This window comes from Patiria miniata, unplaced genomic scaffold (genome assembly GCF_015706575.1).
Source record: "Patiria miniata isolate m_02_andy unplaced genomic scaffold, ASM1570657v1 HiC_scaffold_1, whole genome shotgun sequence".
Lineage (NCBI taxonomy): Eukaryota > Metazoa > Echinodermata > Asteroidea > Valvatida > Asterinidae > Patiria > Patiria miniata.
Window position 1 is genome coordinate 36,698,138 of NW_024037047.1, and position 14,889 is coordinate 36,713,026.

General features: G+C 45.9%; 1 protein-coding gene across 1 annotated transcript in view; it reads left to right on the forward strand.

The window, feature by feature from the left end:
- Positions 1-14,889, forward strand: part of LOC119733278 — a 73,006-nt gene that overhangs the window by 29,010 nt on the left and 29,107 nt on the right. The window contains exon 18 of the mRNA XM_038206875.1: positions 1,077-1,147. Within this exon, the coding sequence (XP_038062803.1) occupies positions 1,077-1,147 (71 nt within the window). The remainder of the gene's footprint in view (positions 1-1,076; positions 1,148-14,889) is intronic.

The window sequence follows — 14,889 nt, forward strand, 5'->3', positions numbered from 1 at the left end:
AGTCTCTGTTTGGATGTTTGTTTGGATGTTTGTCCTGGCTTATTACAAACCCAGCGATTGCAACCCCAGGGGCCTCTCCTGCAGATCCTCTGTCTTACGTATGATTGCTTCCCATCGTTTCTTTTTGGCCATCATGATCCCTAAGTGTTGTTGTATATGCTGATACAGACTGGCTCTTCAACAAAAATTAATAGTACAGTAAACTCCGGCTAAGTCGGCACTCTCGGGACCCGAGAATTTGTGACGACTTACGCAAATGCCGATATCTGTAAGTCGTCATTTTGCCGGCTTACATGCATCGTCTTTTGCACACATGATTCATTGCACTAATTGGCTTTGATTTACCCTGGATAGTCTCCTTAATGCTTGAATTGAATCCAGCAAAATAATCCTCGAATTGTATCATCACGTTTGAGGTATTACATATGTATCGTGGAGACCACGATACATATGTACGTGTACAGTAACGAATTAAATGCGTGCATGGTCCGGTATATACCACGCACGCATTGACTGCAGCACTGGTCATTCAATAAGACGACCCCCAAAGTGGACAGAGCGCATGCGTACAGCCTAGAGGGGTACTGGTATTGATATGCTCACGATGCATATGCGATGTATGCAGTAGGACACCCTTTTTCAACACCGATACACGCAGTGCTAGCGATTACGGGCCGTGCGAAACCACTTCTCACTCGACACTTTGCCAACCGCAATACAGGAAGTCGATGCCAATGCATGATTTGTCGAATACCGACTTACACAAAGGATTTTGTAATGCTTTTTATGGAAAGGGGACTGAGAGTAACACGACGACTGGAGCGAAATGGCGACTTATAAAAGCCAACTTAGAAATAAAAAATTCAATAGAAATGCATTACGGACAATTGGGACTTTAGTCAGACAGCCGACTTCAGCGATTTGACAAGTTGTATGATGTCGGTTTAGCCGGAGTTTACTGTGTATGAAAAAATGCCTTTTTACAAATTTTAAGAATGAAATTCATATAGAATTTAATGGTAGAAATGCTAACAATTGTCTCATACTATTGATGTTTTTTTTCCTTCTTGTTTCAGCCATTGAAGCAGGAGGTTTCTTTGACATGAAGATACCAGTATCTGTTGCCCTCGTGTCCATGAAAGCACAGGTAGTATTAAAAAATTGACATGCCCAGTCAGTTATTGCAAAGGTCTTGTCATTAGATCCAAATTACAATTGAAAAGAAAACTACAGCTATGGCTGTTCGATGAACAGGACATAGGCTTTTCCGCATCTTTTCTTCAATATATAAAAAACTTGATGAATTAACAAAACAATTAGGTGATGACTTCATCATGACGTCACTTCAGATTTTGCATACTTTTAACAGTATCTACCTACCCACCAAGTTTTAAGACAATCGGACTAACTTGTAAAACCATTAAATGTATTGCCCTCTGTAGACGAAAACTATATTCAACGCGTTATTGACAAACATCAGGAATTAGGTCATTTTGTCTGGTGTAGAGAAAAAGTTTTTAGGAGACCCGATTAAAAATCGCGCTTTCTGTTTTTGTTGTTTTCAATCCTGTTTTGCAGATTTTAGTTAGTACATGTTTGTTTACACCTGTATAGTTCTACTATTCCTTCAGTCTTCACAGAGGCTAACGTACTAATCTGAATGCACGATTTGAGACTTCATGTACCACAGTACCACAGAGAACACAAAAAACACCACAAACATTTACAACAGTAGACTAAGTCATTTTTACAATGGCAAAGAAATAAATCTCTGCACCCCCGATACTTCTGTAGGGGAGGTTGCAGACTTTTTGATATACCTATTTGAGAGTAACCTCGCTACAGCCGTGATTAAGAACTATCGTTTGGCCATTGAGGCTATTCACAGAGACTTCCCAGACAGAACATCCGTGTCAGAGAGTCGGACTCTCAACCAACTAGTCAACTTGTCAGTTTGTTTCAGGCCCCCTGACGTGTAGGCTGGTGCCATCATGGGTCCTCTGTATTATTCATGTTATCGAAACTCCCATTTGAACCAAAGTGTAATTCAGCTTTGTTGCAATTATCCATTAACTTTTCTTTTTGGCAAGCTGCGAAGCAGATGCAAGCCTATGTAATACCAATTTTTGTCCGTCTGTCCGTCCGGGGTACCGGGCATCCGTCCGTCCGGCCGTTCGTCCACGTTCAGATAAAAATGTTAACATATGGAGAACTATATAGGAAGCATTTGCTCACTCGCCACTAGTGCAGCTCTGTTTACGTGGGAAGACTGGCTCATGTCTAGGCGCTCTGAGCAAACTTTTGTTAATATGTGGAAAATGTGTTGGTTAAACTTTACTTCCTCGCATCGCATCACAAAATACAGATTTTCCTCTTTCACATGAATATAATTTCTTCATGATTAAAGGCGAATAATTATGTGCACTTTTCCATTAAAAAACGGGCAACTCAGTGAGAATTTCGCGTTTCCTATGGAGGTCACGGCACATTTTCCCGATTTTTTAGGGTGCGGGTTTACTTCTTCGAACGGCACACGTGTGAACCCTGTTGCATACAATTACCTGGCACGGTTTCTGAAAAAGAACACAATAAGCTTTTTCTTATTGTTGGGTGGGGAATAGAGGTTGGAATTTTGGGTGGGGTGGGGATGTGTAGGTGATGGAGTGGGGATGGGTAGGGGGCAGATTGGGTGGGTGTGGGTAGGGGGTGAGGGGGCGCGTCGGGAATGGGATATGGTTTGGGGCATGTGGTGATGGTGGTGTGTCTACATGTACATGTACACCCATTCTTGTTCCGTATTTGTGGGGACTATACACAAATGTTCTCCCATGGTAATGCACATGTATTACAAAATACATGTGTATGTACACCCCCTCCTAACCAACCCCTACACCCACCTTCATGTGTATGGGGCAGAAGACGCTGTGGGGGCTGCAAAAAGGCTCCACAATTGGGTCCTAATTACCCTAACCATGGGAAACTTCCCCATAAAGCAGTGATGTACGCATGCATTTATTAGGACATATGTTGACTTTTTATGTTGGCATTTAAAAAGCCCATCCCCAACCCTACATGTACCTTCAGCCTCCCTTCCCGCCTTCGACAGCGAGCCATGGCGGCTTCGCTGTTCTAGTTTAACAGTGGCTGCATTCAGACGACGTAGCTAACTGCATTTCGGACGGACCGCATCCGGTGGGAACCAGAGGTGTTCGTCTAATCCCTAAAACAGGGATTTCGACTAAGAATCAGTCGGAGTCCTTTGCGCCTCCAGACAATTTTGTCCTGGGTATCAAGTCTTTCTTGTCCGTTCCTGATGGTGACAGATTTTTGTGTCCAGCCAGGACCCTTTAGTGGTGCATTAACCGCACAAAGACACTTTAATTCAGTCATTCGCGCCCGCAGCTATTTGTAGCGACAACCTTGTCATACCGGATGTCCCCGCGCGACAGGATTACCCGTTGGCTAGTTATGGCCATCAAGTCGACCGCGGACGCAACAACGGCAGATACCGTTAGATCAGTTCGCACGCACGATGTGACATTGAATCCTTGACATTATGTCATAATGCTTAATTTGCCTCTTATGATCATTTTGTGCCCCGTACACTTGCAATTATGTACCAGTGGGCTCTGGTTTAATACGATGCAATTCCCCATCACAGGACCCGCGTGTCGGTTGGTATGTAAAGACTACCGAATAGTTATTGTCTTGAACATACAGACCTGGGCTCTGGGCTTGCTTGTACACCTACAAGTGGAGAAACAGGGCCCATGTCTCATGTCACATGCCCCTGTGAGTGCACAATAGCATCTCGCATGACCCTTCGCCTACACTGCGGTGCTAGTCTATGCATAAGTAAATGGCTCTATAGATAAGTAGAGTGATGTAGACTCCCCCCACCACAGAAGTGTGGATGGGGTCTACAAAAGAATACTTACCTGTAGAGCATCCCTCCCTCCTACGTACACCACTATCCGCGATGTTGCAGTGCTCTAACTAAGCACTGGAGAAAAGAGGATGCTCAGGAGGCACGCATGCCACGGGGCACTATGGGTAGGAAGGACACAAGAGGGCGCTATTGCAGTGGCGCACCCGGGGGGGGGGGGGGGCCTTGGGTTCAGAGTAGTTGTCATTCGGCGACTGTGTAAGAGTTCTACTGACGATTTACCTGTAGTTGCATGAGCAGTGGATCTGTATGTTGTCAGTGTCGGTGTTCGCGAGTTACAATTTGGAGTGTTTGTTTGAAAATGCGGATGGTAAAGTGAACTGCGGATGTGCTTAATTCCTTGCTAGCTCAAATATGACTCAAACGCGGTGGAGAGGAACTGGCTCCCAATGTCAGAAATCAACTCGTTAGGCAACCCTTCCCTCACGAAAATAGAATCAAGTATGGAGCAGACGGAATGTGAAGTGGCATCAGCTGCAAACGCAACTTCTGGCCACTTACTGTAGTAGTCCATCAAGACAATTGCAAATTGGCATTTTTTGGGACCATGCTCAAGGGACCACAAATGGCAATGGCAAGCTTTTGCCATGGATGAGTTTGGAAGAGGTACTGGTTGCAATGGTGGAGTGCGAATGTATGCTGTCTTGTCTTTAACTTGACAAACTGCACAGTGGTGAACTTGGTGTTCTATCTGTTTGTCCATACCTGGCCACCCTAGCAGTCACGAAGTCGTTGCTTGGTGCGTACAATTCCCTGATGTCCTTGGTGCACAATGGTAATCAGGCTTGGCTGAAGAGCAGTAGGTATGACAAAACGGTCACCTTGCTTAATACAGTCATCAGCAACTGAGAGTTCATCCTGGAAGTTGAAGTAGGGTTGTAATTCAGTTTTAATGTGCTGTTTAGCAGACCAACCGGATGTGATGTATTCTGACACGGACGTAAGGACTGTATCCTTCATTGTAGCATTTTGGAGTTCAGTTTTTGTGATAGCGGAAGCATCAACAAGCAGTGCTGAAATCCACTGAACGATGATTTCATCATCAGTATGTTCGGTTGCGTGCACTGTAGTAGGCAGTGGCAGTCTAGATAGAGCGTCAGCCAACTCTATTGTGTGCACCAGCACGAAATTCTCAAGATTGCAGTTGAAATTCAGCAGACGAGCAGCCCACCTGGCGATCCGCATTGGTTTGTGGCCAGTGCCACGTGTGGACAGCAATGTAGTCAGAGCTTGATGACCAGTTCTAAGAGTAAACTGACGTCCCAAAATTTCTGTTCCCGCCAATATTTGCTCACCTTTATCCGACAACACCAAGATGTGGGCGTATGGACGGCACAGGGAAGTTTGGTGACGACTTGAGGAGATTCTTGAAGTGTTTTTTGACAAAACAAGGTGAAACTTTTGAACTTTTTGGGCAACGGCTGTATACGTGCGCGTACATCAGCAGCGTCATATAGAACAATCTGACAACATATCATGCGCTGAACTAACTGTATCGTGTTCTATCTTGCTGGGAGTTGTGTGCGTTGAGCTATACGCTACCAGTATTCCACTGTTGACGTCACTGAAGTAAGGACCATGTAGCACATTTCACCTTGGATACGAACTCTTCTGAGAAATAGAGACGCCCATCTCTCTCTCAGTACACCTTAGTGCATGAAGTCTACTGTGGCAGATAAGGCGGACCCAGCAGATATGCTACATCAACCGGCTTAGATGGCACAGCAGCGAAGCTTTGTGGAGAGCTCAGGTCATCGGTACGGGCGCACAAGGTACTGCAGGCCATCCACTACAGCTGAACCCATCTCCAGACGTCTCGACTCTGTCTTGCCTCTGGCCCCAGATCAGCGAAGCCAATAGAGTGAGGTTGACTCAGCGCAAATCTTCTTCACTTAAATCAAAGTCATGCGCAGGTGGCGTAACATCTCCACCGCTTCCCCCCCCCCCCCCCCACACACAGACACATCCTCCAGGACGATCTTTCTACCGTGAGTGATCATCAAAACGAAATGTCGACAACTTACTCACACAGCAAGCATACCAACTGCAGGAATGCAAAATAAAAACAAAACGTCATGGATGCATCCCCGTTCAAAACATTGGCACCTGATTGATTATATTATAATCATGAAGAGGGACATTGCAGATGTGAAAATCACCAAGGCTATGAGAGGAGCTGACTGCTCGACTGACCATCGACTCATCCATGCGAAGTTCAACTTCAACATCAAACCACTCAGGAGACCTCAGGGCAAGAAGCCACCAAAGAAGCTCAACGTTACCAAATTAAAGACCGCCGCTGTAAAATGTGAACTGTGTAGCGCAATGTACCAGCAATTCATCTCTGCTGACTTGGTCTCAGGCGACATTGAAAAGGACTGGAAATGCTTCAAAGATGCAGTCCACACAGCAGCTTTCGAAACTTTGGGCCCTGTTGTTCGGAAACACCAAGATTGGTTTGATGAAAATGACGAGGAGATCAAGAAACTTCTTGAAGAGAAACACCGCTTACACCTATCCATGATCAATGATGAAAAATCCGCATCGAAGAAAGCAGCCTTCCAGAGCATCCGTAAGACACTGCAGGCCAGACTCAGAGCTATATGGGCCAAGATCATGTGGCTCCACCCCCCGTCATGAGCTCTGATGGAACCACACTAATCACAGAAAAGAACCATATCATGGACCGTTGGGCTTCTCACTTCGAAAATCTGTTAAACAGAGACTCAAACATCAGCACTGAGGCATTAGATCAACTGCCTCAGAGCACTGTCAATGTAGCCCTAGCTGAAGTGCCCACTTCCTCCGAGACTGAAGAAGCCATTGATGTACTATCCATGGGTAAAGCAGCTGGTTCCGACTCAATTCCTGCCGAGATATACAAAGCAGGAGATGCTTTGTTCGTGCAACGCCTCACAGAGCTATTCCAACTGATGTGGATCAAAGGAGTGCTTCCCCAAGAGTTCAAGGATGCCTCCATTGTCCACATTTATAAGAAGAAAGGCAACCATTTCATTTGTTACAACCACAGAGGAATCTTCCTGCTGGTCATTGCTGGTAAGATCCTCGCCAGAATCATGCTTAATCGCTTCACAACACACATTGCCAACACATTTCTACCCGACAGCCAGTGTGGTTTCAGAAAAGGAAGAGGTAAAGGTGACATGATCTTTGCAGCCCAGCAGCTACAAGAGAAATGCAGAGAGCAGAATACCGACCTCTACTGTGTCTTTGCGACTTGACAAAGGCATTCGACACCGTCTGTAGAAAAGGACTCTGGAAACTCCTGTCCAAAATTGGCTGCCCTGAAAAGTATATCGAGATGGTTAAGCAGTTTCATGATGGTATGATGGCGCGAGTAAGGGACGATGGGGAGTCTTCAAAACCCTTTCCAGTATCAAATGGAGTTAAACAAGGCTGTGTCCTTGCACCAACGCTCTTCAGTGTCGTGTTTGCTAGCATGCTCCTTGATGCTTTCCATGACATCAACATCGGCGTGAAGATGAGATTCAGGAATGATGGTAAACTCTTCAATCTGAGAAGACTTCACGCAAAATCAAAGGTATTCGATGAATTAGTTCGTGAACTCCTATATGCTGATGACTGTGCTCTTGTCGCCCACACCCAGAAAGACTTACAACTCATCATGGACTGCTTCGCAACAGCTTGCTCACGCTTTGGACTTTCAATCAATCTGAAAAAGACAGAAGTGATTTATCAACCTGCTCCAAGTAAGCCATATGTTCCATCCGTTATCACCATTGGAGGTCACGTCCTTCATTCTGTTGACAAGTTTACATACTTGGGCAGCACCCTGTCAAGAGAGGTCCACATAGACCAAGAAATCACAAATCGTATATCCAAAGGCAGCTCAGCTTTCGGAAGATTTCGTGAGGGTCTGTGGAATAGGAGAGGCATAAGCTTGAAAACAAAGCTGTGTGTGTATCAAGCTGCAGTCCTGACTTCCCTGCTGTATGCCTGTGAAACTTGGACAACCTACAACCGCCACATCAGAAAGCTGAACCACTTCCACCTTTCCTGCATGCGTAAGATCTTGCGCATCAGATGGCAAGACAAGGTCCCAGACACTGAAGTCCTCAAGCGAGCGGAATTGCCCAGTGTAGGTGCTTTGATCATGAGAGCTCAACTTCGCTGGTCAGGTCATGTAGTACGGATGCTTGATAATCGACTCCCCAAAAAGATCTTCTACGGTGAACTAACAACAGGCAAAAGATCGGCTGGTGGTCAATTCAAGAGATACAAGGATTGCCTTAAAGCAACCATGAAGCAATGCAACTTCAATGTGAGTAGCTGGGAAGAACATGCCCATGATCGAACGGCATGGAGAAGATTATCACACAAAGGTGCATCAAGCTTCGAAGCCCGTCGCATCAGGGAGGCTGAGCTGAAACGACAGCAACGAAAATCTCGTCAGCTAGATGCTTCCCTACGTGTCCACCCCCACCCCCAACCTAGTGTGTCCAGTGTAGGACCGTAGCTTCCTGGCTAGAATTGGACTTATTAGCCATCTGCGAACACACAACACCAACTAGTATGGAGATGTTGGCTGTCATCTTCGAATTTCGAAGGACGAACTATATATATATAGATAGATACGATGGTAGGAAGATTGGTGTCAAACAGCGCAAGTGTAGTAGCATTGGAGATGTGCTGTTTGAGTAACTCGAAGCACAATTGAGCATCCTCAGACCAAATGAACTGAGTGTCCTTGTGAAGGACTGCACGGAGTGGTTCAACCATGGTTGCGTAATTTGGCACAAATCTGATGTAATACGACGCAAGTCCCATGAAGGATCAGAGTCTAGATGGATCAGTAGGTTATGCAGCATTTAGTAGTGCCTCTACACGTGCAGGATCTGAAGTAAGGCCTTCAGATGAAACGGTTTGGCTCAGGAAGCAGAGTTTTGAAAAATTGAAGTGGCATTTGTCATAGTTCAGCGTGACACTTAGTTCTGTAAGGCGTTTTAGCACTGCATAGAGATTTGCATCATGGCCCTTTTTATCGCGACCGAAGAAGACAACGTCGTCAAGGTAACATTGTACTCCAGCAAGACCACTTAGAGCACACGACATGAGTTTTTTTGAAAGCAGACGGTGCAGATGCTTATCCAAAACAGATTCGCTTGAAGTGGAACTAACCAACATATGTAATGAAGGCTGTGAGATCATGCAAGTCTTTATGTAGTAGTAGTTGATGGTATGCAGAATTCATGTCAAGGGAGCTGAACCCACTGGCTCCATGGAGTTCCCCTAGTACTTCTTGAATGTTTGGAAGTGGATACTTATCAACAATGACCGCTTTTTTGACATCGCGGAGATCCACACACACAAAATCTCACCTTTCCGGATTTCTTGTAAGCGACCACCAGTGGTGACACCCATTCACTGGCTTTGTACGCTGATGATGTCAGCGTCTTTAAGACATTTCAGTTCATTTGCCACTTCGTCGTGTATTGCGAATGGCAGATTGCGGAGTTTCTGCTGCATTGGAGGGACAGATGGGCGTACTTTGACTTTGTGCACATAGTTTTTTGCAAGTCCAACTTTCTCATTGAAAAGCTCAGGGTGTTGTTTATCCGTTGGAGTTTGGTCGGATGGTGTAGTTGCAGTCGAAGATGGAGGAATCGACGATGGAGGTTGCGAGTTGTCATTCACGAGCATGACCTTACCACCTGTGATTGTAATATCCAGGCGTCGGATCAATTCTATTCCCATGATAGCGATGCCAGACTGTATGACGAAAATGTGCAGAGGAACACAACGCTCAGGATTACTCACAAGACGAACAGTGGTGTGGAATGTACCCAGTACTGTAATCGGTTCGTGAAGGTAAGTAGTTAGTTTAGCTGTTGTAGGTTGCAATGTCTTGCACGCGAAGAACTTTCCGAATGTGGATGCAGGAATTATTGACACGGCAGCGCCAGTATCAACAGTCATCGCGAGTTGTATGGATTAGCCAACGATCACGGAGCATTTGATACCATAAGCATGGGACATGTGCTGAATGGTAAAGACGTTGGAGTCTTGATAGTCTGGATGAGGTGCAACAGGATTATCATTGGTGAATACTCCATGAACTGGATTGCTTGTACTTTGAAATCACTGTCCAGACCCTATTTCTTTACATTTAGAGCACGTACTTGGTTTTGCAGTTTGGATCATTTGCTTTGTGCGATTGTTCACCACAGCAGTAGCAAATCTGTGAATGCAGAAAAAAATCTACCTCCTGGGCAAAAAGAACGTCACTGCCGATGCACTCTCCAGGGGGTGGATCCTCCTGACAGAGTGGATGTTGCGCCCGCAGTTCGCTAAATCACTCTTCCTACTGATCGACCAACCACATGTGGATCTTTTTGCATCTCAGAGCAATCACCAATTACCAGTCTACTGCGTAAGGGTCCCTGACCCATACGCGTGGCATGCGGATGCACTATGGAGGGACGGCCTTCTTGCCTATGCCTTTCCCCAGTTCTCCCTCGTCCCTCGGGTACTCACCAAGCTGGAGCAGAAGGACTGCAAGGTCCTCCTCATCGCTCCGTTTTGGCCCCACCAACCGTGGTTCACAAGGCTGACCAAGCTCTTGGTTCACTGACCAGTGATACTTCTGCAGAAAGCGGACATTCTATTGCAGCCCAGCTCGGGTTTTCTTCACCCGGCTCCGCAGGAATTTCACCTGACAAGCTGGGTGCTGTCACGCACCCCCTCTGCACGGTAGGCCTTTCTCAATGAGCTATGGCCATTGCAGCTTGCAGTTGAAGAGCATCAACCAGAAAACTTACGACTATGCCATTTTTAGAAGTGGTATAGAAGCCGATCTCTACATCCAACAATACTTTTGTAGGGGAGGTTGCAGATTTCCTGGTATATATAAAAATTATGCGAAAGTAACCTGACTACGGCCGCAATTAAAAATTACCGTTCTGCCATAACAGCTATTCATAGCGGCTTCCTGGACAGAGTCAAGCTCTCGGCCAGCTTCAGGGGGATGTTTTGTTCCATGCCCCCCAATGCATAGGCTGGTGCCTACATGGGACCTCTTCAGTTGCTGTCCATGCTATCAAGGTCCCCATTTGAACCAATGGGCAAGTCAATTTGTTGCAATTGCCCATTAAGGTTGCCTTCTTGTTAGCAGTATCTACATCCCGATGACGTAACAAACTATACATTACAGGGGCAGACCCAGGATTTTTGGCGGGGGGGGGGGGGGGGGGGGGTCAGGCCCGTCAAATTTGTTTTAATGTCCGATTGTTTGCAGAAACATAGGTAGTGCAGGAAATTGTTACTGATGCACTTACCTTTAAGCACTTACCTTTTGTATGATGATAGGGAGAAGACTTATTTCTCGTATATCTGCGAGAACAGCTGCCTTGGGCATTTCTTGATGAACCTCTCAATCACATCTTGGGGGTCAATTCTGAGATTGTAGTTGATGTTCATGAGAACTAATGCTGACAATCGCTCCTCTCACATTGTTGAACGTAGCACAGTTTTGTGACGTCGGACCACAGAAAACGACCTCTCAGCTTCACAACTTGTTACCGGGATGAGACATGCAATCTGGAGCAACACATGCAGATTTGGGAACAGGTCTCATGCGCAAGAGTTCAGAGCCTCTATCAGTGAGTCAGGAATGCTTGTTGGTTGACTGTTCAGCCATCGACCGTGCCAAATTTGAAGCTCGGTTGACAAGCTGCTAAAGCGTGGGATGTCATGCTCATAAGCGATGAGCTCTGCAACAAGTTCTGGTATGGCTTTGAGCGGCTTCTTTATGAGTACACTGGGGATGAGGCTTGTCAGGGCCGAGATGACTGATGTACTGTTCGAGGGGAAGCGATCACCCTGTTGTGTGAGCACATCATCCGTGAATGGCATCACCAACGCCCGCTTGAAATATTCCTTGGGACTGTCAGCTGGATGGGTCGCTCGGTGAATGTTGGATCCTTTTGCTCTTGGCACGCGTTCGTCCACGTCGAGTGCCTGAGCGATCTCCTGTATTTCTGCGTACCATAGATCAAATCTGGTGTCGATGTCTTGGCGGAGTGTTTTCATGTCAGAAACTACACCATCTATTGAATTGTAGGCCTTGTAGATGTCTAAGTCTTTCTTCTGAAGTTTTGTTGTGATTTCTCGCAGTGGCTGGAGAACGTTTTTGAGCGTGACGAGGCACACAACTGTTCCAAAGTCCTTAAAGCTTGCCAAGATGCCTTGCGCCCGGGATTTGGTGATGGCGCCTCAAGACCAGTTTTCGCTAATCAAAGCGCAGATTTCCTCGTCGTCATCATAAAGATGAGGATGGAGAATGATGTCACAGGTGGTCACAGTTGTGGTTGAAAAATCTAAGAAGTTTCCAATTGCATCAAATCTCTCGACCTATCTTGTTTTACACAAGCCTTTTAACTTGTGTTGTTTTTGGTGTTTCTCTGACTCTTTTTCCTTGTTTTCTCTAGTGACTTAGATGTCAATAACTCTCTCAAAGAGAGCTTGCCATTTGTGGGAGGCACTAAGGAAGAGATACGCTTTGTTGATAGCACTGATGCAATTTCGAATCTGAGGTAGCTCGGAGGCGCTTGCAATTACCAGGTTTAACTTGTGACTGTTGCATGGGGTGTATAGCGCATTAGGAACCTCTCTGCGAAACAGGCCTTGCAAACCATTCCGGTCCGTCGACATTGTCGCTGTCGTGTCGTAAGCCTGTCCACGTACTTTCAAAGGATCTAGTGCACACTCAGTGAGCTGCGTCTTTATCGCTTCCACCAGGTGACACGCAGTACCACGACTTATGTACTTGAAGTCGATTAGTCCTTCCTTTATTTTCATGTGTTCCTCGTTGTCATAGTCCAGGTAACAATTGCAAAGTGAAAGGATGTGTCGATTTGCAATGTCATCCGTTAGTTCATCCGCAATGATACTGTAGAAAGGACACTGGTTGTCATTTGTTTGTCCGGTAATTGATTTGCGAATGATGTCGCCAATTATGAGCAACAGCTCATTCTGTATAGTTTTTGAAGTGTAGCGAGCATTCGCTGGACACGTATCAAGAAAACGACGTAGATTCGAGTCAGTTTCGGCTCGAAACTTAACAAGCGCCTGCAGGTTCCCCGTGTTCATGCTTGCACCTGCAGTGCTGTCATCGCGATGTCCACGAAATGCGATGGCTTGACGGCCAAGGTACAACATGCATTCAACTATGCTTGTCAACGCTTCCTTGTTGTTATCGAACTGTTGTTGCTTTTGTTTGTTAAGCTGGCTGTCAATTCTCATATCTAACACACCGAACTGGCATCCTCTCCCTCCCTTTCGACGAGCAAAAAGGAAGCATGGGTAACAGTAGCCCCCGTTTTGTGCCTTTGAGTACACCAGCCATCTGTATTGGTCTAACCAGGACTGCTTGAACTTCAGGTTGCATCCCTTAATCACTCTTGAGGGAAAAACAAAGTCCTTGTCAGGGTGGAAATGGTCCTGAAGGAATTTGATTTTATCTGCGTCCTGGATCCCTACCCTTTTCACGTTGCCAGCATCATCAACCTTCCCTCACGAAGAAGAACTGTTTGATCCGTCCTCGCTGAATTTTCCAACATTTCTGGTAGAAGATGATTCGCCCACCTCAACAGGCTGACTGACTGGTCCTTTATCTCTGGTTGCAGATTGTTCACCCACTTCCACGGGCATGTCTTTTTTTGTTTTGTCAGCGTTTTTTTGCCTTCTTTGAAGTTGAGAATGGAACCTTGTTGTTTTCGTTTCGGTTCCATAACTGATAAGAGGCTACAAAGATTAGTGGCTGTTCTATTGCACTCTAAGTGCCTAACGTCAACAGGGCACAACGTTAAGCTCTACAGTATCGTGATTAAAAAACACCCGACCAAAAATTTACGATCAAAAGTGGCCGTATTTTGCAGATTTTATAGAGTGTATCTATGTCGCAACAGTTGACAAGAAACCTAAGACAAGAATCTGGGGCCCATGGTAAAAAAACACACGCACACAGAAATGCTTTGATTATGCCGACGAACCAGCTCGCCCAGGAAGCCACACCCCTGCCCAAATCTAACCGCAAAGTGAGTATATGACTTCACACACAAAGGAAGCAACAGGGCACAGATAATGACTTTGGGGTATCACATTACACTGTATTTGGGCTTAACATCACGTACAATCTTATTTAGACTATACTTTCTAGCCAGTTTTCCACTCATAATGGTCACCATATACAAATAACAACCCCTGCAGAATGTCATTTTTTGTATTTTTACTATTATTGTTATTTTTTATTTTTGGGGGGTCAGAGCAGGGGGACCCCCCCCCCCCCCCCCCCCCCCGGATCCGAGCCTGCAATAGAGAGGGGCCGCATCCTGTGGGAACTGGGGGTGCCGCCATCTGATCCCTAAGACCTGAAGACAGGGTTTTTGACAAAGAACCAGTCGGAGTCCTTTTCGCCTCCTGACATCTTTGTGCCAGATATAAAATCTTTCTTCTCCGTCCTCGATGACAAATTTTGGTGTCCAGTCAGAGCCCTGCAGTGGTACATCTACCGCCCAAAGACATTTTTAACTGATCATTTGCAGCTTTTTGTCAGGACAACGCTGCCATACCGGCCAGCTTCCCATGACACGATCGCCTGCTAGCTAGTTATGACCATCAAGTCTGTGATGGACACGTCAATGGCAGAGACCATTGGATCAGTCTTTGCATAGGATATCAGGGCAGCTTCCACCTCATAGGCCTTCTTTAGGGGTGTCTCAATAGGAGACATCACGTAAGTGGCATACTGGAAGACTCCCAACACCTTCACTGAGTGTTACTTGAGAGCAGGCTGAAGGCGGCTAGCCGAACCTCATCACATCCACAGAACGCTCTCCAGCCGGTGACCACCATAAAATAGGTGTGTCTCCTTACTCTGTTTTCTTATTGAACTTTTTACATAT